Source organism: Xenopus laevis, chromosome 5L (assembly GCF_017654675.1).
Source record: "Xenopus laevis strain J_2021 chromosome 5L, Xenopus_laevis_v10.1, whole genome shotgun sequence".
Taxonomy (NCBI): Eukaryota; Metazoa; Chordata; class Amphibia; order Anura; family Pipidae; genus Xenopus; species Xenopus laevis.
In genome coordinates, this window is record NC_054379.1 from 23,079,445 (window position 1) to 23,107,056 (window position 27,612).

The 27,612-nt window shown below is 41.3% G+C and overlaps 2 protein-coding genes across 3 annotated transcripts in view; both read right to left on the bottom strand.

The window, feature by feature from the left end:
• Nucleotides 1-535: 535 nt before the first annotated feature.
• The window catches only part of glo1.L (glyoxalase 1 L homeolog), a 59,834-nt gene continuing 32,757 nt past the window's right edge, over nucleotides 536-27,612 (bottom strand). Inside the window, exons 1-6 of one of the 2 annotated variants that reach the window (XM_041562210.1) lie at nucleotides 13,687-13,845; nucleotides 9,688-9,770; nucleotides 7,982-8,122; nucleotides 6,774-6,838; nucleotides 5,209-5,298; nucleotides 2,428-2,604 (exon numbers count right to left, since the gene is read on the bottom strand). In XM_041562210.1, coding sequence (XP_041418144.1) covers nucleotides 2,516-2,604; nucleotides 5,209-5,298; nucleotides 6,774-6,838; nucleotides 7,982-8,122; nucleotides 9,688-9,770; nucleotides 13,687-13,815 — 597 coding nt within the window. In that variant the 5' untranslated portion in view covers nucleotides 13,816-13,845 and the 3' untranslated portion in view covers nucleotides 2,428-2,515. 2 annotated transcript variants of the gene reach the window in all.
• Nucleotides 17,544-26,979, bottom strand: LOC121393582. Its single transcript, XM_041562411.1, has 6 exons — nucleotides 26,913-26,979; nucleotides 22,879-22,961; nucleotides 18,606-18,806; nucleotides 18,416-18,493; nucleotides 18,193-18,273; nucleotides 17,544-17,944 (listed from the first exon to the last, which is right to left on the bottom strand). The coding sequence occupies exons 1-6, from the start codon at nucleotides 26,977-26,979 to the stop codon at nucleotides 17,618-17,620; spliced, it is 837 nt and encodes a 278-aa protein (XP_041418345.1). The 3' UTR covers nucleotides 17,544-17,617.

Sequence of the window (27,612 nt, forward strand, 5' to 3'; positions counted from 1 at the left end):
TGGCACAGTCCACTCTCCTATTTCCTCCCTCTCTCTCTTACCCTGTGTGCCCCTATTTCATCCCTCTCACTCTCTTACCTTGTCTGCCCCTTTCCTTTCTATTTTGTGCCTGTATGCCCTTATTTTCCTAAATACTTGGTGTGTCAGTAGCCAGCAACACTTTGTCTAGGGGCCCCGCCAACATGGTCCCAATTGGGCCCCACATTTGATAGGATCAGCCCTGAGCATAGGTATTCCCTGTACTAAGCACAATTCAGCAGGAACAGCCCCTAAGTTTGCTCATAGAGTGTACAAAGAGATACCAGAAAACAACAGCATAGGTATTCCCCTGTACTAAGCACAATTCAGTAGGAACAGCCCCTAATCTGTTTTATAGTCTGTACTACTATAAACTATACCAATGTTAGAATAAAATTACTGTTTAAATCCTGTAAATGTTTCCCCATCATTTGCTGTGGATCTTGCATATCAATGCTACTGATGTCTCAGGCATAAACACATAACCCCATGTATATAAATGAGAACAGGAAAGCAGTTGTATTAAACCTTTTATTTGGCGTTAAAAAAAAAAATCCAGTTTTATCACATGATCTCGGGTCAATCAAGGTTTAACACTAATGGTTCCTAATGGAGGCACTAATAGTATTATCAGGATTTATGGCATCTACATCAAGTTCCTTAACACCAGGGTGAGGTGATTTTCCCACAGTGCTGTAAATGGATGGCAGAGTGGAAATGTTGATATTAACACTTTATATACCAGTGACTCACACAGAAGTGCAGAGTTTAAGTGGAGCCTTTTACCACTGAAGAACAAAAGGGTGAAATAATGGATGGAACTGGAGCAGACCAGAGATTAGGTTGGGCTGCATTTTGGGATCAGACTCCCAATGGCAGCCATTGCATGCTGGGAAATCAATGAACTGGTACAATGGGTAAGCCTCTCATCCAATGCTCCTCACTGTGATTGTTTCAGTCTGTCCAAGAATATATGGCCTACACTGTGTGCCTCGAGGGAACAAACTGCCATAATTATAAAGGCATTTTCATTGCTGATAGACTGACTGTATTCCTATGGGATCCCAGTGCAGTCTAGCCAAACGTCCCTATACTGGGAAATGGTCGTGGAACAAACCTTAAAGGATAAATAAACCTTAAAAATAAGTGAATGTAAAATTAACGAGGGTGATACTCTAAGCACTTTTGTCATTTACATTCATTATGGTTTTATTCCAATATATTAAAGAATACATGTTCTGTTAATTTGAATTAAATTTGTTACAACAGCGCCACCTGCTGGTCATTTTCCCACCATTCTGGCCACCAAGTAGTCAAGGAAGTTGTCAGGATAAAATAAAAGGCTGCTCTGATGTTCTTCTGCTTAGGTAAAAAAAATATATAAACCTCCCTCAAATCTTTACTAAGCAGAAGAACATCAGAACAGTCTCTTTGTCCTGACAACTTCCTTGACTACTTGGTGGTCAGAAACTGACCAGCAGATGGTGCTGTTGTAACAAAATTCATTCATTTTAACAGTACATGTATCCCTTAATATCTTGGAATAAAAACAAAATAAATAATCAATGTAAATGATGAAAGTGTTTACAATAGCACCCTCATCCATTTTACATTCACTTATTTTTAAGGTTTACTTATCCTTTAAGTGATGGATAAACCAATAATCACTGCTACCATGTAGTTACTTCCGGCAGTTACACTTCACTTCTGTCAACTGCAAATGTTCACAGATTTTAGTAGCATTTAGTTCTCTAGAACGTATCTAAAGAGATATACTCTGTAGTCATATAGCTAGCTACACAGGGACTGATTTTGCTATTTCCAAGTGACTGGCAGTGTGGGCAACAGGGTGACCTGTGTTACTGTTGTAACTAGGGTTTCCACCTCACCCCTTTAAAACCGTACACATATGGAATACACAGCCTGCATGGCTAATCAATTAATGTAGATGCATGGTGCATGGCTGCACATAAATCAGTTCAGTCTGCATTATGCATCTAAATGAATTGCTTATTAGCCAGAATTTAGCCAAATACCCTACAAATATATTGTTCATAGGGATTGGTTGGATGTAGCCAAATCAGTCCATGAGTGGTCGGTTTAAGTGAGATCTTGATTGTAAACATAAGTGGCCTGTTAACTCAGGCCTGAACCCAGTGTTTATATTAATGAGCAGCCAAGAAATTGCCCAAAATAGGGTAAATACATGTCTATTCCAAGGAGAAAGAACACAAGGGCATTTGTTCTAATCGTCGGAGCAGGTCTGGAAATCCAACCACCTACAGCTGTTACCGACCCCACAAGAGAGGCCGGAGTCTGCCTGGGGTCTTGCCATACTCGCTCCAGATATTAAGTGTAAATGAAAGGAAGCAACTTGATGTATTTTAGGGAAAGGGAAATGAGAATAAGTGCATAATAGTCATTTATTTATAGAATTATTCCCCACAGAACTTAACACTTTCTCTATGTGCCAAATGGAATCTTGATTGAAGCACCTTTAGATTATAGACAGCATGTTGTTGGGACTGAGAATCTCAATCCAGTATCCATCAGGGTCTTGAATAAAAGCTAATCCTTTCATTTTGCCTAAAGAATAAGCACAGTGAAAAAGGGTGAGACACCAGTGAATATTATAAAGTTGTTCACTTTTAGAAGGATATAGAGTGATAGTCGGAGACAGAAATTATTATTCATTTATTGATAATTATTTGCAGCTTTTAAATTATTTAGCTTTTTTTCAGCTTTTGTTCAGCAGCTTTCCAGTTTCAACAATCTGGTTGCTTGGGTCCAGATTACCCTAGCAATCATGCATTCATTTCAATAAGAGACTGGAAAATGAATAGGAGAGGCAGGAATAGAAAACGAGTAATAAAAAGTAACAATAACAATACATCTGAAGCCTTACAGAGGGTTTGTTTTTAATATGGGGGTCAGTGACCCCCATTTGAAAGCTAGCAAGGGTTAACAGAACAAAAATTAAAAAAAAACTATAAAAAAAATAATAATGAAGACTAATTGGAAAGTTGCTTAGAATTGTTAATTCAATACTATAACTATAACTATACTTAAACTTAACTTAAAGGTAAACTACCCCTTTAATACTATCACTATACCGCTAGCTCCTGCATATGGGAAGGAAAACTGGGGATAAAACGTATCAGCAAACTGAATTCCCCTGATTTGGGCAGGGTCCATTTGTCGTTCCTTATTCTGTATGTACCACTCACCTTGCCCTATAGTGTTGGACCCTTATTGAACATAATCTTCATAAAGATAGTTTTCCCATAAGAATTATTGTGAACACAACCAAGTCAGGGGAAACCAATGTATTTCTCTTAAAGGGGGTGGTTCTCCTTCAAGGTAACTTTTATTATGTTATAGAACGGCCAAAAAAGGGAAAGCTAATAAAAGGGCTAAACTGTAAAACTTTTTTGCAGCCGTTGATCTTTTGTTGCTGTTGTTTGAATGGACTTTTATAACAATTTCTATTAATTACACAGCATAAAATGTCTTGATTTTTTTATGAGAAATATCAAAATAAAATTCAATTTTTTTTAATGTAAAAAAAAAAAAGAACGGCCAATTCTAAACAACGTTTCAGTTGGTTTTCAATTTTTATAGTTTTATAGTTATTTGCATTTTTCTTCTGACTCTTTGCAGCTTTCAAATGGGGGTCACCGACTCTCTTCTAAAAAACAAATGCTCTGTAAGGCTACAAATGTATTGTTATTGTTACTTTTTATTACTGATCCTTTTATTCAGGCCCTCTCCTATTCATATTCCAGTCTCTTATTTAAATCAATGTGTGGTTGCTAGGGTAATTTGGATCCTAGTTACCAGATTGGTTAAGATGCAAATTGAAGAGCTGCCGAATAAAAAGCTTAATAACTCAAAACACAAATAATAAAAAATGAAAACCAATTGCAAATTATCTTACAATATCACGCTCTACATCATACTAAAAGTTATGTCAAAGGTGAACAACCCCTTTAAGCCAAGCAGTGTTTTAACACCACGTTATGCCAGCTCATTGTTATAGGTACTGGCAGATATGCATCAGGCTAATGAAATCAGGTGGAGATCGATTAACTACACTAACTGGTTACACCTGACACATACAATTGCTTTTGGGGTGGGGCTGTGTGTGTGTGAACATTTATCAAAACAAAACGATTCTAACAAGGTTTTCTATGTGCAATATTCCTCATTTAAATGTGTATTTGACTCCCACTTTATGGCACGTACAAATATAATGAATGGTTGGGCCCAAGTCTGGATTTAGGATCAAAATAGGCCCTGGCATTTCAGGTGCACAGAGGCCCAAACAGCCCCCACCAGCCCACTAAATACTGATTTTCTATGGCACCTTATAGCAGCCCCTCTGGCATTTGCCAGAACCCAAAGATTGACAGTCCGGGCCTGCTTGGGCCTGTCAGATATTACAGAAAGTGAGTGTGCGCCCAAGGGACTAGAACTTCAGAAGTCACATGTATATTGACCGCTTTTCCCAGCTTGTGGATTTTAATTAGGTGGAGAGAGGTGGCTTTCTGTAGCTACATTGACAAATACAGCTTTGGTCTGAATGTGGCTACGTAGAGTTGAAAACCATGAAAGCTGGCATTTTCAGGCTGATCTTCACTCCGTTTAACCTCACCCAGGCCAAAGCTGTGCCTATCAGTGCAGGTGCAGGAAACCTCTGATTGCCGTGGATCCGCTTCTCTCTGCAGTGGGAGAGAAGCGTTTAAAAACATGTACCCTTGTCCTTAGGCAATAAATGTTAAACGTTTTTGTGTGGGAAGTACATTGTATGTTATAGATGTATACCAATCAACAGGGGTCCTTCAATATTAAATGGTATTTATCATAGCAAAATTCTTTCCCCCACTAGAGGTGCAGACTAATAGTACATGCACATAATGAACATGCTGGGGAACTGTGCATGAACATGACCCAACATTGACCCATTGTGGGAGGCATAGCACTCACTAGGTGCATTTTCTACCAAAATACAATCTCTTCCTGCATCTCCAGTGGAGGAAAGAGTTTTACTGTGATAGGTGCCCTTTAATAGCAACGACCTGGACTAGAATAACCAATACAAATCAGACAGGTCTGGGCACAGAGTGAAGGGAGCACCCACACTCCTGAGCAGTAATGAATGAAACCCTTATAATTTATCATTACTCTCACCATCATCTGGTTTCTTTACAAAGGTGACCCCAAGTTCTTCAAATCTCTTACAAGCAGCATAGACATCTGGGACAGCGAGGCCAATGTGACCTAACAAAGAGAAACACATGGGTTATTGTTGCTGCCTGGCAGGGCTGGGGTCCTAAATTCAATTCCAGCCAGACATTATCTGCAAGGAGTTTGCATGTCCCCATGTCTGTATGGTTTCCTTCAATTACTCTGGTATCATACACTCCAAATACATGGCTTCTGTTAACTGGCTAACTGTTAACTTGTATGGGAGTAGGGACCCTAGATTGTAAGCTCCAAGGGGCAGGGACCGATAATCTCTAAAGCACTTCTGAATATGTTAGCACTATATAAATAAATAAATGATAATATTAGCTCCGCTGATAAACACTTACCACTAACTCACTAGGAAACTGGAACAACAGGCCTACGTTTCTGTTTGTGGGTGCTACACATTATATTAATTCATATGTATAGGTTAATTGAATCAGTGATCTGAGTGGGGGTGGGCATATTGGTCATACACAATTGCTTTTGAATCTGACCTGTATGCTAAGGATCAAAAGCAAACTCTTTCAACAGGTATGTCCCTTGTGCCCCCCCCTTTAAGTTACTGACTAACTAAGGAGCAGATTTATAAAAAGTCGAATTGAAAATGACAATTTTCGAGTTTTTTTTATGGGCAAAACTGTCAAATTCAACTAGGAAATTATTCAAAATAGATTCAAGTTTTTTTAAAAAATCCAGATTCGATTTTCGAGATTTTTAATACTCTGGACCTTTAAGAACTCTAATTCAACTAATCACCACCTAAAACCTGTTGAATTGCTGTTAAAGTCAATACGAGACGACCTGGGGACAATTTGGAGTTGTTTGCAGCTTTCCTGACATTCAAGTTTTTTTTGGAGCAAAAACTCGAATCGAGTTTTTAAAACTCTAATTGAATTCAATTTGAGTTTTCGTGTGAATCCTATTCAACAGAGTTTAACAAACTCGATGTTTTAAATAGATTTCGATTGGTCGAATATCAAGTTCATGAGATGAATTCGAAATTCTTCCTTTGATAAATCTGCCTCCCCGTGTCAGAGCAGTGATCCCCAACCAGTGGCTGATGAGTAACATGTTGCTCACCAACCCCATGGATGTTGCTTCCAGAGGCCTCAAAGCAGGAGTTTATTTTTGAATTCCAGGCTTGGAGGAAAGTTTTTGTTGCATAAAAACCAGGTGTACTGCCAAACAGAGCCTCCTCTATGCTGACAGTCCACATAGGCACGTATTTTGCACTACCCAGGAACATTTTTATGCTTGCGTTGCGCCACAACTCTTTTTACATCTGAAAGTTGCTCACAGGTTAAAAAGGTTGGTGACCCTCGAGATGTAAAGTAGGAAGTTGGGAGTTAGACAACTGTTCACTCCAGCTTTTACATATTATTTTTTTACATGTTATTTTATATTTACACCGTTTTTATTGTTACACTAAACTATTCCAGGCTGAATCAGTTGTCTCTGCCACCATTTTTATACCACTGAAGTATTTGCCCAGTACTTCTACTCACCAAAACCCCGGGGATCAGAGTTGCCATTGTGATAAGGCTTCTCGTCATTTTCTGTTCCCCAGTTGCTATCAGATGGAAACACAAAATGAGATGGGATGAAACGCAACAGGATAAAGAAATTCCAATTTCACATTTACAACACACAAGATGTTGCTTCCTCTGTGTTTGTTATTCAAGACAGTATGTGACAGGGCTGGTTACAGCATAAGGGAGGTTTGCCCCAGCAATGGAGGGGCTTTTTGGGGAACAGGCTTGACACAAGTACAAAGGACTTATTTTACGGAGTACCAATTGTGAGGTGTTGACGCCAAGGATATTACCGGAGGAATATATTGTATATATATCAGTATAAGGTTTTTGTTCATTCACAGGACAGTATTAGGTCCCCTTATATTGCCCACATGAACATGATAATCCCACCAAAAACTGAACTACAAATCCCAGAGCCCAACAAAGAGCCAAACACTTATCCTCTACCTGCTAATCTGTAAATCCTCCTTAGGCCCTCCAGCATTAACCCCCAACCAGAAAACAAGCAACGATGTTTCTTCCCTAATTTTTCACGTTACAAAGCAGCCCTAGAGGTGTGCGGCGTAATTAAAATGAGAGAAATTGTTCAATTTCCATTGAGTGATTGTGTGGAATGTTTTTTTTGTTTATTTTTATCAAATTCCCTGCTAGCCCTGCTATAACAAATCTTTGAATATAATTTGGATTTAATGAGAAACGAGGTACAAAGTAGTAACTGGCATTAACCCAGAGGCTGTTTATTGTCAGTGTCACTTTGCTAACTCATAGGTCAACGTCACACAAGACAGATCCACCGGCAGAGAAATGCCTGAAACCACCTTCCTCCTCGTTGACCAGCAGCACAGCAGTGATTTCCAAAAAAGTCTATGGGGGATGTCAGGGGGGGGGGGTTTGGTATAGCCTAGCATGACAATGGCCATATGATATCATTTATATAGAGGCACTTGCTCATAGGGAACAGAAATCAATATATGGCACAAACAGCTGTACCTGTTATCCCAAAAGTACATTAGTCAAGTTTTTTTGCTTCTTATAAGTGTAAATAAATTATAAGATGCTAATTAGGTAGAACTATGTGTAATTTGTATATTTACAGTCCAGTGCAATATTATATTTCCGCCCCCCCCCCCCACACCTCCCCATTTATAATCCAGCTGGTCTCATGGTACTAAACTTACTGTGTGAGCTCAAGAGTTGCCTTGCGGGAAAATGTCCAGGCCGTTCTCTCCTTCACATCTGCCGGGATATCCTTCTTGTCCTCATAGGCCATAAAGTAGAGCGAGAATTTCATAGAGGGGAAGTCAAATTTCTGAAGGAGGCTGTAAATTCCATAATGAACCACATGAATTAAAAATGAAGCTCACTTCCATGAGACGATTAATTGAATCTTGGTGAATACCGTGCATTAAGAGACACAGAAGTTGGGAATTACAAAATCCTGAGCTGGTGGCAACGGGTAAGTTGCACTGAAATATGCCAGCCAAGACCTAACTTGTTGTGGGGTAGCCCTCGTAATCTTTAGCAGATCAGTGGACCTTGCAGAGAACTGCAGTATATTTTTCCCTGCATGAGTGTCAGGCTGTGATTGACTAAAGGTCAAAACACCAAGGTGGAAAATATTGGACTGATCCAATCATAATTGCTGCTATGCCAGCGGTTGGATCGAGGACAGCATCAATGTTTAGATGCAGACCTTGATCCAACGGGAAAATCAAAATCTGCCCAACTGTCATCTGCCCGATTTTCTTCCAGATATTGGTCGGGTGGACCAATTGGAGGGTCTCATACATGGGCTGAATCGCCATCTTAAATCTGCCTGTGTATGGCCACCTGAAGTTGTGCTTAGTACAGGGAATGGCCATATATGCTTTAAGCCTAATTTGCATATGTAAATTAGGGGTGGGAAGGGAAAAAAACAAAATAAGTAAAATAATTTTTTCCCACGTTTTCCTTTCCCGCCCCTAATTTGCATATGCAAATTAGGATTCAGATTTAGTTTGGTATTCGTCTGAATCTTACGTGAAGGATTCTGTGATATGGCCTAGTTAAAGGAAAACTATACCCCCAAAACGAACACTAAGTGTCATATTAAGTGGCATATTAAGGAATCTGACCAAACTGGTATATATATTTAAGTAAATCTTGGCCTTTTACATCTCTTGCTTTGATCAGCCATTTCGTGATGGTCTGTGTGCTGCCTCAGAGATCACCTGACCAGAAATACTGCAGCTCTAACTGTAACAAGATGAAGTGTTGAAGCAAAAGACAGAATTCTGTCTGCTCATGTGACCTAACATGTATGGTTTGTTGGTTTGTTTTTGTGCACTAGTTTTCCTTTCATTTCTTAAGTAGGAGGTTTCTCCATTAGCATAGGGTGCCCCCTTCCCCCCCCCCCACTCAATACACTGTGCTGAGCTCTGAAGAGATGGATCAGAATCCCTGAATCCAGTGCAGTGCTATGACCCATTTAGAAGCCACTACACCACTTCTAGCACTTCCATATCATGTGCCTGTTGGTGATCTGAGAAGGGCACGGGGTACTAACAATATGTTATATGAACTTGTGTACCATGTTAATGACTATACCCATGTCCTTGTCACAATACAGATAGGAAGATGGTACTGGTATGGGGGCTTGGGGATGCCCTCCGTCCCTTCAGAGGTCAAGGTGGTGGCATAGTAGTAGGGGTCGAGGGCACCATACAAGGCAGTTGTCTAATCTGCAGTAGTATACAGGGGACCACTTTCTGCCCATTAACTGTAAAGCCTCTTAGTGACAGTCAGCCTTGCTGCAGGGTGCTACTGGTGCTGATACAGACACGGGATTCTGCAATACATTTACTACATTCTGTACCGAGTTCATTGCAGTGAATCTTCCACTTACGTCATTCCAAGAACATTTGTATAAAATTCCAAGGACTTTTTGGGATCTTTTATCCGGAGCATCGTCTGTTGCAGCATAAAATCCTAGAAAAGCAACAATTACCAAGAGATCAGTGTCACAGAATTAAAATGATCTAGAACTTTTCTGATTTATTATAATGATAGTATTCCATATGAAATTAGTGCAGTTTACACCTAAAACACCTTTGCTAAAAATTAACTAAATAAATAGGATTGTGGTGAAATTTTATTCTGCCTATATTTTTAATTTAAAAAAAAAAAATCAATATTTTCCCAATTTTTTCACTTATTTGAAAGTCTGACAGTTGTCACTGACCTGCCTTCCCTTCCCCATTTCTTTATGGTAATGGCAGACAAGGAGATTTGTCGCCTGTGGTAAATCTACACTACCATGGGAGAGAAATTTCTCAAAAAATACCATCCCCTTCACAATATTTGAATCACTGCAAGTATACTGTCATACCTTCAACATGTATTTATTAAGCTCCAACAATAAATGGTTGTATACACTGAACATACACACAATTTAAGGTGGCCATAGACGCAAAGATCCGCTCGTTTGGCAACATCGCCAAACGAGCGGATCTTTCCCAGATATGCCATTAACGAGCATGGCTATATCGGGGGTAATCTGATTGTTCGGCCGCAACGCCGAACAATCCGATTATGATGCACAATGGGCTCCGGCGGGATCGATCGGGTCGGGTACCCCTGACGTAAATGATAAGGATATTAGAAGTCACTGGGGGGTTATGTGATCATATAAAGGCAAAAGACTGCAGGCTGAATTATACAGGGAATTCTGAGTAACACTCATATTATAAGGCATAATGTACCCCCATCCATAAATTATAAGGATATTACAAGTCACTGAGGGGTTCTGTGACCATATAAAGGCACAAGGTTGCAGGCTGAGTTATACAGGGAACTCCAAGGATCACTAATGTATTATAAGGGATCATTTCACCCCCCCCCCCCGCTTCAAATTATAAGGATATTAGAAGTTACAGAGGAGTTCTGTGACCCTATAAAGGCACAAGGCTGCAGACTGAAATATACGGGTCAGGGCATGTTGCTAATGCAATGATACCAATACTGTTAAACACATATCAGCTGTGGTTCATTAGCATTAACAAGAACAGTAAATACTCCACCCAACAATAACATGGCCTACAACAACATAGGGATCCCATATAAAACTTACCACCTATCCGAATAGTATATATAATAATCTACTTTATTTTACCCTCCAGTTCATTCTACTTGTAAAGAGGAAAACATTCTGCACATTCCAGTTGCAGAGAGTATGCCAGGGTGTTAGAGCCCCAGGCAAGGGGGGTGAATATGGAAACTAACCAAGAATTAAAGGGAAATTAAACTAAAAAGCAGATACCAAGATCCAGATGTAGACACCAGGATCCGGCATGAACACTGTAGTAGGCACTTTTTGAGCAAGGTCAGCAAGGTCACCATATAAACAGATCTTTTAAGCTGGACATAGACGCAAAGATCTGATCGTACGAATTGAGGATTTGTACGATTTTCGAACCGTGTGTGGAGAGTCCCGAAATTTTTCGTCCGGCGCAGATTGGTCGTTTGGACGATCGGACAGGTTAGAAAATTTCTGTCGGCTGCCGATAATATCTCTGCGTGTATTGCCGACCGTACGATTTCCAGTGGGAGACTGTCACTAGCTTTAGTTGGACATAGATATCGTACGATTGCTGTCAGGGGCAGAACATTGCTGATCTGTTCTTTTACTAATCTGACTGGTAAGACTTTGATCTGAATGGTTAGTGGCGGGTCGGGAGATGGCAAAGTCCGATCGTACGATGATTCGTATGATCGGATCTTTGCATCTATGGCCAACTTTGCTCTATTTGGCTATATAAGTGGTAACTAAATCAGACTGGTTCAGTCATTTGGCTACTGGTTCAATGGTCACATAGAAGCCCTAAAAGGAGTATATCCACTGTCCAATGTAGTCCTCGCTTGACTACATTTTTCAACCTCAATTACATATTGGTCAATGGCATATGGCAGGAGATTCCCAAAAGAGTAGCCAATATTGGTCCGTGTTGCACGATAATGGAGCGCTCTACCTGGTTGAAGGTCACTTGTTGGCTTGATAAAGGGGCTGGAAACGTTGCCCCTTTTTGCGGATACATATGGGCATTATAAAACACAGACTTCACTAAGCAACTCATTGGCGTACTTCTGGATTTTATAGAATATTGGTCCGTGTGTCCCAGCTATAAAATATACTGAAACTCCAAAATGTTCATTTGGATTCCAGTCTAGAATTGATTGTACAGAAATGGGCCTTGTCAACAGCTACAGTTGTGCTGCCTCTTTGCTGTGCCTGGGCTGCATCTGTGCTGTTGCACCTCAGACTCCAGAGAGCTAGAAGCCCTAGAGGTATAAGGCGGATATATTTGCATATCACCCCACACTTTCTTGAAATCAGGTTTCCCTTCTGTGTGTGTGAATATGAGTTTAGGAACACAATACTGGGCAAAACCAACCTTTAGCACACCAGATAAACTCAAGCAACTCAATCACAAGCAGGTGATAGTTCTGTCACTTCTTGGGTGTCAAAACATGGATAGGTAACCTTATGCAGGGCACACTGGCAGGGATTATGGTTCTCACCTGGCCAGTATTGAAAATTAAGATTGATGTCAATGTTATTAATAGGGGAAAAAGGGCAAAAATATAGGGAGGCTGGCATTTTTTTCCAGAAAAGGTGGCAGCCCTTACAGGGATATATATACCTCCAGACAGGGCATGGTGTATATACCAGTCAGTAGTGATGTGCAGGTCGATAAAGAGTCGACCCGCACCAGACCCAAACCTAACAGTTTCCCTTTATTTATAGACTCATGCCCGACCCACCCATCTCTGATGTCATGAAAGGGGGCTGCTGAAAGCCAGCAGTGTAAGGTCGTGGGCATGGAGAGCAGAAGTGACCCGGAAATCTTGAGCAGAACCCAAACCCGCGGGCTTCACGCCGGCCCCGCATAGCACTACCAGACAGGCCACGGAAACTGTGCTAAACAAATACGTTTCAGAGTGGGCAGCTGTTATAATTGATACAATAGCTGCTAATATTCTGTTGAGAAATGCATCAATAATTGGAGAAAATTGGAACAGTTTAGAAGCTGCACAAGGATCACTGAGCTGCCAGACAAACACCAGCGACACGAACACTGAACCGTAAACTTCAGTTTTGACAAAAAGGTAAAAAAAAAAAAAAAATGGTGAATCTTAAAAAAAAGCAACTCCATTTAGTAGCAACCTTGTGTCTATTTCCAAACAGCAATTGTTACATTACCCAACACGTGAGAATCAGGGACCCTGCAAAAAAAGTAAGGAAAAAAATCCTTTCTGGTGGCTAGTTAAAGAGGGTTATGATGTAATGCTACACACCTGATGAAGAGGTACACCCCAAACTTTGTGTATTTTGCTTTACACAATAAACCAGTGATGTAAACCCACAGGCAAGGCACGAGGCCTGCTGAGATATATACCCCCAGGCAGGGCATGGGGCAGACTAACATTGATATATAATCCCAGGCAGGGCATGGGGCACATTAACATTGATATATAATCCCAGGCAGAGCACAGGGCATGCTGACAGGAATAGATACACCCAGGTAGTCAAGATAATAAGGCTATATACTCTCAGACAGGACACAGGCATGCTGGGATATAAAACCCCAGACAGTCATGGGACAAACCAATAGGGATATAAAACCCCAGACAGTCATGGGACAAACCAATAGGGATATAAAACCCCAGACAGTCATGGGACAAACGAATAGGGATATAAAACCCCAGACAGGTATGGGACAAAGCAATAGGGATATAAAACCCCAGACAGGGCATGGGACAAACCAATAGGGATGTATAACTCCAGACAGGACACACTGACAGAGATATAGGGGATCAGGGCAGGGTTAGAGGGAGAGACACAGACCTTAGTGAGTTGGTGCGGGTCACTACACATACTATAGGCCGCCTCATCGCTCAGACCGTGCAGCTCAACCCCTTGTGGCTGCTGCTGCTGCTGCTGCTGCTGCTGCTGCTGCTGCTGCTCCGCCGCCATCTCTCTCTCTCCTGACTGACACACCAAGCAGGGCAGGCACAGTTACTGTGCAGTGAAATAAGTTTCTGTGGGTGGAGCCAGGATTGTCACATGATGCCTTAGGTGGGGCCTGAGTTGGCAAGTTATAAAGTGACAGGAAAGTGTGAGGTGTCAGAGCTGCTGTTTGTCAGGGAAGGCTGGGAGTTCTAGGGAAATGTAACATCATCCTTTTACCTCAATTTAGGCCCCACACTTTCCTCATTCAGGTTACTCTTCTGTGTGTGAGTTTAGGAACACGATACCAGCAAAAGTCAAACTTTAACACACCAGATGGGTAGGACTACAACTCCCAGTATCCCCCAAGTGCATGGTGGGATTCTAGGTGATATAGTTCTGTCACTTCTTGGATGTCAAAATGTGGATAATTACCCTTATGAAGGGCAGGGGCACACTGACAAGATTATATACCCCAGACATATCCCTGTCCCAGATATGGCTATATATAATATATATGGGACATATACATCCAAGTAGAACAGGAATATATACCCCAGACACGGCTCACTGACAGAAATATATATATATAATAAATATGGCTGGGACAGGGATATATACCCAAGGCAGGACACACTGACAGTGATATAAACAGCCAGGTAGGGTGTGGGACATATTGACAGGGAATATACCCCCCAGATAAGGCAGGGGCATGCTGACAGGGATATACAGAAATGTCAGAGCTGCTGTTGTTATCTTTTTACCCCAGCAGGCCCGGACTGACAATATTCGGATTCTGGCAAATGCTGTAAGATGCCACAGACAGTCACTATTTATTGGGCTTCTGGGTGCTGATTGGACCTCTGTGCCTCTGAAATGTCAGGGCCTATTTTGAATCCCAGTCAAGACATCCCCACCCCCAAGTGCCCTTGCAGTACATTATACCCCCCAGTGCAGCATGGAAGATAAGGCGGGGTCTGTAGCAAACAGAAACCGAGTTGATAGCACTTCTCCGACCCCTCTATCATCTCCCGTCTCTGGTTGTTATGTGCACACTCAGGGTGCAATTGAGCTTGTGAAGCCCCACGTGCTGCTCTACAGGGAGATGTGATAATGTTGGATTGTGGGATAGATGCCAGTACAATAAATACCCTGGATATAAGCCCAAAACTCAAAACAGTTGCCATTTATGCGGAGCTAAAAGGAGTAAGAAGGTGAGTGAGTGGGGGAGAATACGGGAAAGGCACCACAGAAACTTTTCTGATGCTCAGTGGAGCTCACTGAATCGATACTAACACTTTCCTATCAATTTGAGGTCAATTAGAACTACGCAACCCTTTCCCAGCATTTCTTGCTCCTTCTCACATTCTACTCATGAGCACCGTCAGGGTCGCCATCAGGGGGGACAAGTGGCTCGGGCCCAGGCATGAAGGGGGGCCCGGCAGTGTTGCAGTTTAGAAAGAGCCGGGCCCCCCTTGCCAGCGCCGAAGATCTGCAGAAGTGCCGAACTCCCGAAGCGGCGAAAAGCCCCGAAGCCACGAAAATAGCCAAAACCAAAGTCCAAAAGTGCCGAAAAGACCCGAAGTCACGAAAACAGCCGGAATTGAAGTCCTGAAGCGGCGAAAAGACCCAAAGTCACGAAAGGAGGCGAAGTTGAAGTCCTGAAGCCACGAGTTTTACTGAACACCAATTTGTGGGGTTTTTTTTAATCCCCTGGCCACCAATGTATTATTTTAATATTCTATAGGCCCTTCCACCAATGTTTGTTTTAAAAAATATTTTTTGTGGCCCCAATTTTTTTAACTTGTAAGGAGGGGCCCTGGCACCAATGTTTTTTTAAAAAATATTTTTTTGGGGCCCTAATTTTTTTTAATTTGTAAGGGGGGCCCTTGCACCAATGTTTTTTTTAAAAAAACATTTTGGGGCCACAGTTTTTTTAACTTGTAAGGGGGGCTCTGGCACCAATGCTTTTTTAAAAAAAACTTTTATGAGTGGCCCTGGCGCCAATGTTTTTTTTTTTATGAGGGGGCCCTGACCATCAATAGCTTTTCATAACTTGTGTGTGTGGGGGGTTTCTTTTTTAGCGCCGATGTCTGTGTGGTCTTTTAACTGTAATGTGGAGTGGGCGGGTCTGGGGCGGGGCTTGGGTGCCAGGGTGGGCGGGGACCGGTGGGTGGGGCCCAGTGATTTCTAATGGTGGCCCTGAGCCTGTAGTCGGTAGATCATGCTGGAATGGGTTAGTTCTACAGTGGTATGCTATATAAACTTAACCCCTAAAAAGGGACGACACTGCAGCAGAATATATTGATTACAGTTTCCAGCTTTCATTGCTCAGACAAGACAAGTTCAGGAACACTCTGAAACAGGAAAGCAACCAATTATTTCTCTAGGCTCCTCCTCTAATAATACCCCTCATTTAGTTACCCACTTGGCATACTATGGAAATGGAAGCCGAAAATATGGTTGGGGCTCAACCTGAAGGCCAGTTAGGGGTAGATTTGGGGTGAGTGCTTGTTTGTGTCCTGGGTACCCCTAGAACTATAGCATAGTGACTGCTATGTGATGAATTTCCTTGTCCTTCAATCATTTGTGAAAATATTAAACTGCTGGATATTCCTCTTTACTTCACAGACAGATATTCAATAAATATGCACCTGAGTGTCTTTATTGTCCCCTTGTATCTGTTTCCTTGCAATAAAATGGTCACTATGAAATATATAGAAAAAGCCCAGTTCTCTAAAAACCCAAAACCATCTCCGCACTGTGCCCTGGGCAATAGCTGGAAAGAAGTCACCTGGCACCTCCCACCTCTGCAACACCTGGCAGCTTCTCATGTACTGTGTATATATATATATATATAAAATCATCTGGAAATATATATAAATTGTAGACACCTTCTAGCATGTAATCCTTTAATATTTATTAAATATTATGTTACATGAGAAATAAACTCAAGAAAATACTGGTTCAAAAACACTGGGGATGCGCTAGAAATACAATCATTTTTTAAATTCTCATGCGCCAATCTCCATTGCTCCGGTCCTGGTCCTGATGATGAAAATTTGCATGAATAAAGGGGAGTTGACAGGGGCGACGAACAGCAGTGGGCCTAGGGGCACCCACTACGTAAATCCGGCCCTGAATTTATATAAATTGTAGACACCTTCTAGCATGTAATCATTTAATAAATATTATATTACATGATAAATAGACTTCCAAAAGATACTTTACCCCCAGTACCCCCCAAAAATACTTCATGTTCCAATTAAATCTTCTTGCAATAAATCTGAATTGTGGATTTCTCTGACAATAATATGGATAGAGCTCACTCCAGCCACATCAACATTATATCATTCTAGAAGGTATCTGGGAGGTTCACCTCCTATGAATTACCATTAGAGGGTTTGCTCCTTACCTTTTCACAATACCTTTTGTTCCAGGAGTGATACTTTTGCCTATTAACTTTTTTTTTGCCTGGATCACATGGTGCATTCACACGCACAAACACAAAAGACTTTCAAATATTTCTCACAAGTGAAATTTGGCAAAACCCATATCAGTTTCATTCATGTGATAAATAAATACTACTCAGTCTGAATTTTTATTCTTAACATTTTATTATAAATATCAATAACATGGGAAGGGAAATGTGAATATTTTTCTATAGAAGAATACTTTAAATTGTATAATAGTTGCACTAAAATTCATAGTTGCAACTGAGCAATATGATGCCAGTAGAAATCTGTAATAAAAATCCATTCTGTATGGAAATGTTAAATCTGGAGAAGTTGTTTCCTCCCTCCAACCCACTTCTCCTTATGTCTTCTCCTTAGAAATCTCCTTCCAAGCATTGGCAGATGAACTGTTGCAAAAGCTGCTTTAATTCCGTTTCCTCTTCTGCTGTTGTTCTTTCACTGCTCTTTGGTTTCTCTGAGCTTTGGTGATCATGAGTCTCAGAGTGGCGCTGTTTTTTCTTTTTCTTAGTGCCTCCAAATTCTTCCTCCATGTTATCATGGGTTAGAGCAGGACGTTGTGGCCTTTCCTTCTCTCTCTCAGAAGGGGCCTCATCTTTTTCCTTTTCTTCCTTCTTTCTGCTGGACCAGTGTCCATAACAGAATTCCAGTAGAAAGGCAAAGATTTCTGGTAACAAGAAGCCCTACATAAAAGGAGAAAAAAGTCTCAGTACAAAGAACATTCATTAACCTAATGGGAATATTTCCCACAGAGGCTTCCTATGGAATCGAACTTTATTCCCTTTATAATATTCATATATATTATTAAGAAAACAACTCACTAGCAGTGAGAGTAGAGTAGGAAAGTCTGATTCCAGTGTAACTCACAGATTCCCAGTCTGATTTAGATATTGAATTGTTTTATAATGAGCTCATTATTCGAATGACTTACCAAAATGATTCCTTTAACACTAGTGCCATTCTCAGTATCGCTGATGAGGGTCTCAATATAAGGCACAATTAGCTGGAACTCCTACAACAGAAGAACATCAGTTAGTCAGACAGTTGGACCCTCAATCACTGACATATCAGTACATTAGGGATTGGTCAGACAATAAAAGCCATTCCAATCATGTCATGTCAGACCCACTATGTAGATGATATTCTCATCTTACCTGAATGATGGCGCTACTCAGCTCTGGCTCTCGGTTAGTGAGCTGACTCTCTATAGGTGGAATTGGACAACGCAAGCCCTGCAATAGGAGAGGATCAGATAGATACAATATCAGTACATCCCATAATAACATGTTCCCTTCCTACTCCCTGTATAGAGCATTGGTAACACATAAATCAATACTGACTTACATCACATCTTATGTCTGTAGGAATCAGCAGAGGGACTGGTCTGATCTCTTCCTGTACAAACAGGGTATTGCCGCACTCTACATCCTCTACATAACCGGCCTTTTCAACAGACACTGGGCAAACTGGCAAACTGAGCTTGATGTAGTTGAATCCTTCAGTCACATAATTCAATGTCTCAATATGTTCTTTGATATCTCTTTCCTGTAATAGAAAAGTACATGGATCAGATGTTTGGGACATGGTGCTGTACATTGTATAGAAACTTCTCAACAAACCCATAAGTCACTGGTACATTAACAGATAACGCTAATAACAGGAACCCATAATGGCTCAGATACAATTCCCATACATGAACCCATTAACATGAACAGAACGTACTCGTAAAAATCCAGTGAAAATGAACAGGGTGATGATTAGTGACCTCATGGTGGCATTCAGTCACTAATCTGACAATCCCAACTGTAAACAGCCCTTATAACAGCTTGTGTCAGGGGCACCATTATGAGGTCATCACTAACAATCATGGTTGCCATTATGATATCATCACTAACAGTCATGCTCTTGTGACATCATCCGGCAAAGGCAAAGTTAGATTTCTGGGCCACTTATTTGTACTTAAATAAATTATGGATAACTTTCTAAATAAAGGAAACATTCTCATAGATTTGAGAGGAGGGGCAATATAAAACCACCATACCATGGTAAACTCTGATTCATGTAATTTTGTCTCATCAATTTCTTACTGAATTCATTACCCAATATTTTGGATGTAATACAGGGGCAGGGACACTAGATGGGGATGTTGCACTACATTGTTTTACATGACAAATTTTAAAGGATTTCTCCTTTTTTATATTTTTTCTAAGTAGTTTTCTGTTGTGATATTCAGGAAGAAATCTCATTCTGCTGAGACTCCATATATACAGTATATATATATATTCCTAAATAACAGGAGAGACATATCTACAGCCCCATAGCCCTGGTGTAAAATTGGGTCAATGATATAAGTTTGTGTCCTTGGTGCCCTGTAGTTCCTGCTTTGGGTTCCCCTGTTCTAGTTATAGTAGCAGCTTTAGTTTCCAGGATTAAGGGACAAGGTTTGACCAAACTCCATAGAAACAATATATAATATTGGACACCCTCCATCTCCAGTGTCCTCCCTAAATCACTGCCTGCTGTGCTCCATTCTCCCAGACTTAAAGGAGAAGGAAAGTCGTTTCACACTTAGAGGTGCCAAATGTTAGGAAACCCAAGTGAATGTATTTACTTACCTGAAACCCCGGGTGCTCCTTTCAGCAGAAAACTGCACCGGCCCGGAGTTATTCCAGTGAGCACCACGTCTCTTCCAGCTTCTTCTTTTTCCATGCGGCTGCGCATGTGCATTAGAGTGAAAAGCCCGAACTTTAACTAAAATGTCAGCTTTTTCATTCTATTGCGCATGCGTCTGCCCCGGGAAATTTGAAAAAAGAAGAAGCCTGGGGTTTCAGGTAAGTAAATACATTCACTAGGGGGTGCCTTACATTTGGCTCCCCCAAGTGGTAAAGGACTTTCCTTCTCCTTCTCACTTTAAATGAACTTTTAGTATGTTTTAGAATGGCCAATTCTAAGCAAATTTTCATTTGGTGTTCATTATTTAATTTTTATCATTTTTGAATGATTTGCCTTCTTCTTCTGACTCTTGCCAGCTTTCAAATGGGGGTCACTGACCCCATCTAAAAACAAATGCTCTGTAAGGCTACACATTTATTGTTATTGCTACTTTTTTTTACTCATCTTTATCTTCAGGCCTCTCCGATTTATATTCCAGTCTCTTATTCAAATCAGTGCATGGTTGCTAGGGTAATTTGGAGCCTAGCAACCAGATTGCTGGATTTGCAAACTGGAGAGATAATTAAAAGCTAAATAACTCAAAAAATAAAAAATGAATACCAATTGCAAATTGTCTCAGAATATCACTCGCTACGTCATACTAAAAGTTAACCCATAGGTGAACAACCCTTTTCATTCTTACACAGGGCCGCTCCTGCCATTATGGAACGTTCTGCAGAAATATCTCACTCTCTCATTGGCCAGATCAATCAGCTCAGTCAATGGGTTTCTACAGCAAGGTCCATTGGTCCAGTATAACCTGAATCTCATTAGGGTGAAATATTCAGTTAATGTGCGGTGTAACCACAAGGGGGGACAAAATTGCAGGCGTTCTTCATTTGCAGCAGGTCACCAGTGATTTCATTGGCGAATCGGGGGCTTTGCAGAGGGGGGCCAAGGCTCCTAAAATTATACCATTGCAATGAATTCAGACTTCATCCTGAATTTTATTGCTGAGTTGGGTCCTGGCAATGCTTCCAAGCACCAGCCGTCATGTACATTTGGGTTATTAGTACCAGAATGCATTATTCTCAAGCGGGAACAGCCCCGGGCAACACAGCAACAAGTCGTATTTCTTATGAAAAATGCATAGTAGCATCCGCAGCGCAATGACTTGAGGTCACGGCACATAAATCAATGTGTAACCCTTTGAGCTACAGATCACGTGACATTCGGTTGGGTACAATTGACGGTTCATTAAAATGGCACGAGACTGCAGTTCTTATAAATGAGCTGAAGGCCTGAGCAACAGAATTGGGCTTAACTGATGCCAATCTATCTTCTTGGGATGCTTATTTGGGCCACTGCAGAACACAAATGGGCTAAGGAAAAATGTAGGCTCTGAAGTTATGTATTGGTCCTGATACAAATGTCCATCTTTATACGTCCCCCCCATACATACAGACACCCCAAATATCATCACCCACCTACAGATCCACTGCAGCAGAATGTATTGATTACAGTTTCCATCTTTAATTCCTCAGACAAGTCCCCAAAAGGACCACTCTGAAACAGGAAAGTAACCAATCATTTCTCTAAGCTCCTTCACTAATTATACCCCTCATTTAGTTACATGTCTGAGCCAATTACAAGCTTCTCTTTCTAACAAATTCAGTGGCCTAACTCACTTCTTGGCATATTATGGGAATTGAAGCCAAAAATATGGTTGGGTCCCAACCTGAAGGCCAGTTAGGTGTAGATTTGGGGTGAGTGCTTATTTATTCCTGGGTACCCCTATAGCATGGTGACTGCTATGTGATGAATTTCCTTGTCCTTTAATCATTTGTGAAAATATTAAACTGCTGGATATTCCTCTTTACTCCACATACAGATATTCAATAAATCTGCACCTAAGTGTCTTTATTGCCCCAGTGTTTCTTCCCTAATTTTTCACATTACAAAGCAGCCCTAGAGGTGTGCGGTGTAATTAAAATGAGAGAAATTATTCCATTTCCATTGAGTGATTGTGTGGAATGTTTTTTTTGTTTATTTTTATCAAATTCCCTGCTATAACAAATCTTTGAATATAATTTTGATTTAATGAGAAACGAGGTACAAAATAGTAACTGGCATTAACCCAGAGGCTGTTTATTCACTGATAACAGAGCTCAGTGGCACTTTGCTAACTCATAGGTCAATAACACACCAGACAGACAGATCCACTGGCAGAGAAATGCCTGAAACCACCTTAGTTCTCATTGACCAGCAGCACAGCAGTGATTTCCATTAAAGTCTATGGGGGATGTCAGGGTGGGTTTTTGTATAGCCTAGCATGAGAATGGCACATACTACTAGAAAAGTACATTATTATGAAAATGGGTTATTTACATGAAGCAGGGTTTTACATATGAGCTGTTTTTATGCAATATCTTTTTATAGAGACCTACATTGTGTGTGGGGTATAGTTTTCCTTTCATTTCTTAAGCAGGAGGTTTCTCCATTAGCATAGGGTGCCCCCTTCCCCCCCCACTCAATACACTGTGCTGATCTCTTAAGAGATGGATCAGAATCCCTGAATCCAGTGCAGTGCTATGACCCATTTAGAAGCCACTACACCACTTCTAGCACTTCCATATCATGTGCCTGTTGGTGATCTGAGAAGGGCACGGGGTACTAACAATATGTTATATGAACTTGTGTGCCATGTTAATGACTATACCCATGTCCTTGTCACAATACAGATAGGAAGATGGTACTGGTATGGGGGCTTGGGGATGTTCTCCGTCCCTTCAGAGATCAGTATGCAGTAGTATACAGGGGAGCACTTTCTGCCCATTAACTGTAAAGCCTCTTAGTGACAGTCAGCCTTGCTGCAGGGTGCTACTGGTGCTGATACAGACACGGGATTCTGCAATACATTTAATACATTCTGTACCGAGTTCATTGCAGTGAATCTTCCACTTACGTCATTCCAAGAACATTTGTATAAAATTCCAAGGACTTTTTGGGATCTTTTATCCGGAGCATCGTCTGTTGCAGCATAAAATCCTAGAAAAGCAACAATTACCAAGAGATCAGTGTCACAGAATTAAAATGATCTAGAACTGTTCTGATTTATTATAATGATAGTATTCCATATGAAAGTAGGGCAGTTTACACCTAAAACACCTTTGCTAAAAATTAACTAAATAAATAGGACTTGTGGTGAAATTTTATTCTGCCTATATTTTTAATTTAAAAAAAAAAAATCAATATTTTACCAATTTTTTCACTTATTTGAAAGTCTGACAGTTGTCACTGACCTGCCTTCCCTTCCCCATTTCTTTATGGTAATGGAAGACAAGGAGATTTGTCATTGTAAATCTACATTACCATGGGAGAGAAATTTCTCAAAAAATACCACAGTATTTGAATCACTGCAAGTATACTGTCCCTTCAACATGTATTAATTAGCTCCAGCAATAAATGGTTGTATACACTGAACATACACACAATTTAGTCACTAAGGAGAGACCATATAAAGCCACAGGGCTGTAGGCCCCTGCTGTAAATAATAAAGATATTAGAAGTAACGGAGGGTTTATGTGACCATATAAAGGCACAAGGCTGCAGGCTGAGTTATACAGGGAACTCTGAGTAGCACTTATGTATTATAAGGCATTATGTACCCCCTGACGTAAATGATAAGGATATTAGAAGTCACTAAGGGGTTATGTGATCATATAAAGGCAAAAGGCTGCAGGCTGAGTTATACAGGGAATTCTGAGTAACACTCGTATTATAAGGCATAATGTACCCCCATTCATAAATTATAAGGATATTACAAGTCACTGAGGGGTTCTGTGACCATATAAAGGCACAAGGTTGCAGGCTGAGTTATACAGGGAACTCCAAGGATCACTAATGTATTATAAGGGATCATTTCACCCCCGCTTTAAATTATAAGGATATTAGAAGTTACAGAGGAGTTCTGTGACCCTATAAAGGCACAAGGCTGCAGGCTGAAATATACGGTCAGGGCATGTTGCTGATACAATGATACCAATACTGTTAAACACATATCAGCTGTGGTTCATTAGCATTAACAAGAACAGTAAATACTCCACCCAACAATAACATGGCCTACAACAACATAGGGATCCCATATAAAACTTACCACCTACCCGAATAGTATATATAATAATCTACTTTATTTTACCCTCCAGTTCATTCTACTTGTAAAGAGGAAAACATTCTGCACATTCCAGTTGCAGAGAGTATGACAGGGTGTTAGAGCCCCAGGCAAGGGGGGTGAATATGGAAACTAACCAAGAATTAAAGGAAAATTAAACTAAAAAGCAGATACCAAGATCCAGACGTAGACACCAGGATCCGGCATGAACACTGTAGTAGGCACTTTTTGAGCTGGCCATACAAGGTCAGCAAGGTCACCATATAAACAGATCTTTTAAGCTGGCCATAGACGCAAAGATCTGATCGTACGAATCGAGGATTCGTACGATTTTCGAACCATGTGTGGAGAGTCCCGACATTTTTCGTCCGGCGGAGATCGGTCGTTTGGTCGATCGGACAGGTTAGAAAATTTCTGTCGGCTGCCGATAATATCTCTGCGTGTATTGCCGACCGTACGATTTTCAGTGGGAGACTGTCACTAGCTTTAGTTGGACATAGATATCGTACGATTGCTGTCAGGGGCAAAACATTGCTGATCTGTTCTTTAACTAATCTGACTGGTAAGACTTTGATCTGAATGGTTAGTGGCGGGTCGGGAGATGGCAAAGTCCGATCGTACGATGATTCGTACGATCGGATCTTTGCATCTATGGCCAACTTTGCTCTATTTGGCTATACAAGTGGTAACTAAATCAGACTGGTTCAGTCATTTGGCTACTGGTTCAATGGTCACATAGAAGCCCTAAAAGGAGTATATCCACTGTCCAATGTAGTCCTCGCTTGACTACATTTTTGAACCTCAATTACATATTGGTCAATGGCATATGGCAGGAGATTCCCAAAAGAGTAGCCAATATTGGTCCGTGTTGCACGATAATGGAGCGCTCTACCTGGTTGAAGGTCACTTGTTGGCTTGATAAAGGGGCTGGAAACGTTGCCCCTTTTTGCGGATATATATGGGCATTATAAAACACAGACTTCACTAAGCAACTCATTGGCGTACTTCTGGATTTTATAGAATATTGGTCCATGTGTCCCAGCTATAAAATATACTGAATCTCCAAAATGTTTATTTGGATTCCACAGTCTAGAATTGATTGTACAGAAATGGGCCTTGTCAACAGCTACAGTTGTGCTGCCTCTTTGCTGTGCCTGGGCTGCATCTGTGCTGTTGCACCTCAGACTCCAGAGAGCTAGAAGCCCTAGAGGTATAAGGCGGATATATTTGCATATCACCCCACACTTTCTTGAAATCAGGTTTCCCTTCTGTGTGTGTGAATATGAGTTTAGGAACACAATATTGGGCAAAGCCAACCTTTAGCACACCAGATAAACTCAAGCAACTCAATCACAAGCAGGTGATAGTTCTGTCACTTCTTGGGTGTCAAAACATGGATAGGTAACCTTATGCAGGGCACACTGGCAGGGATTATGGTTCTCATCAGGCCAGTATTGAAAATTAAGATTGATGTCAATGTTATTAATAGGGGAAAAAGGGCAAAAATATAGGGAGGCTGGCATTTTTTTCCAGAAAAGGTGGCAGCCCTTACAGGGATATATATACCTCCAGACAGGGCATGGTGTATATACCAGTCAGTAGTGATGTGCAGGTCGATAAAAAGTCGACCCGCACCAGACCCAAACCTAACAGTTTCCCTTTATTTATAGACTCATGCCCGACCCACCCATCTCTGATGTCATGAAAGGGGGCTGCTGAAAGCCAGCAGTGTAAGGTCGTGGGCATGGAGAGCAGAAGAAAGAGCTCAACCCAAACCTGCCTGTGACCCGGAAATCTTGAGCAGAACCCAAACCCGCGGGCTTCACGCTGGCCCCGCATAGCACTACCAGACAGGCCACGGAAACTGTGCTAAACAAATACGTTTCAGAGTGGGCAGCTGTTATAATTGATACAATAGCTGCTAATATTCTGTTGAGAAATGCATCAATAATTGGAGAAAATTGGAACAGTTTAGAAGCTGCACAAGGATCACTGAGCTGCCAGACAAACACCAGCGACACGAACACTGAACCGTAAACTTCAGTTTTGACAAAAAGGTTAAAAAAAAAAAAAATGGTGAATCTTAAAAAAAAGCAACTCAATTTAGTAGCAACCTTGTGTCTATTTCCAAACAGCAATTGTTACATTACCCAACACGTGAGAATCAGGGACCCTGCAAAAAAAGTAAGGAAAAAAATCCTTTCTGGTGGCTAGTTAAAGAGGGTTATGATGTAATGCTACACACCTGATGAAGAGGTACACCCCAAACTTTGTGTATTTTGCTTTACACAATAAACCAGTGATGTAAACCCACAGGCAAGGCACGAGGCCTGCTGAGATATATACCCCCAGGCAGGGCATGGGGCAGACTAACATTGATATATAATCCCAGGCAGGGCATGGGGCACATTAACATTGATATATAATCCCAGGCAGGGCATGGAGCACATTAACATTGATTATAATCCCAGGCAGAGCACAGGGCATGCTGACAGGAATAGATACACCCAGGTAGTCAAGCTAATAAGGCTATATACTCTCAGACAGGACACAGGCATGCTGGGATATAAAACCCCAGACAGTCATGGGACAAACGAATAGGGATATAAAACCCCAGACAGGTATGGGACAAACCAATAGGGATATAAAACCCCAGACAGGGCATGGGACAAACCAATAGGGATATAAAACCCCAGACAGGGCATGGGACAAACCAATAGGGATGTATAACTCCAGACAGGACACACTGACAGAGATATAGGGGATCAGGGCAGGGTTAGAGGGAGAGACACAGACCTTAGTGAGTTGGTGCGGGTCACTACACATACTATAGGCCGCCTCATCGCTCAGACCGTGCAGCTCAACCCCTTGTGGCTGCTGCTGCTCCGCCGCCATCTCTCTCTCTCTCCTGACTGACACACCAAGCAGGGCAGGCGCAGTAACTGTGCAGTGAAATAAGTTTCTGTGGGTGGAGCCAGGATTGTCACATGATGCCTTAGGTGGGCCTGAGTTGGCAAGTTATAAAGTGACAGGAAAGTGTGAGGTGTCAGAGCTGCTGTTTGTCAGGGAAGGCTGGGAGTTCTAGGGAAATGTAACATCATCCTTTTACCTCAATTTAGGCCCCACACTTTCCTCATTCAGATTACTCTTCTGTGTGTGAGTTTAGGAACACGATACCAGCAAAAGCCAAGCTTTAACACACCAGATGAATAGGACTACAACTCCCAGTATCCCCCAAGTGCACGGTGGGATTCTAGGTGATATAGTTCTGTCACTTCTTGGATGTCAAAATGTGGATAATTACCCTTATGAAGGGCAGGGGCACACTGACAAGATTATATACCCCAGACATATCCCTGTCCCAGATATATATATATAAAATATATATGGGACATATACATCCAAGTAGAACAGGAATATATACCCCAGACACGGCTCACTGACAGAAATATATATATAATAAATATGGCTGGGACAGGGATATATACCCAAGGCAGGACACACTGACAGTGATATAAACAGCCAGGT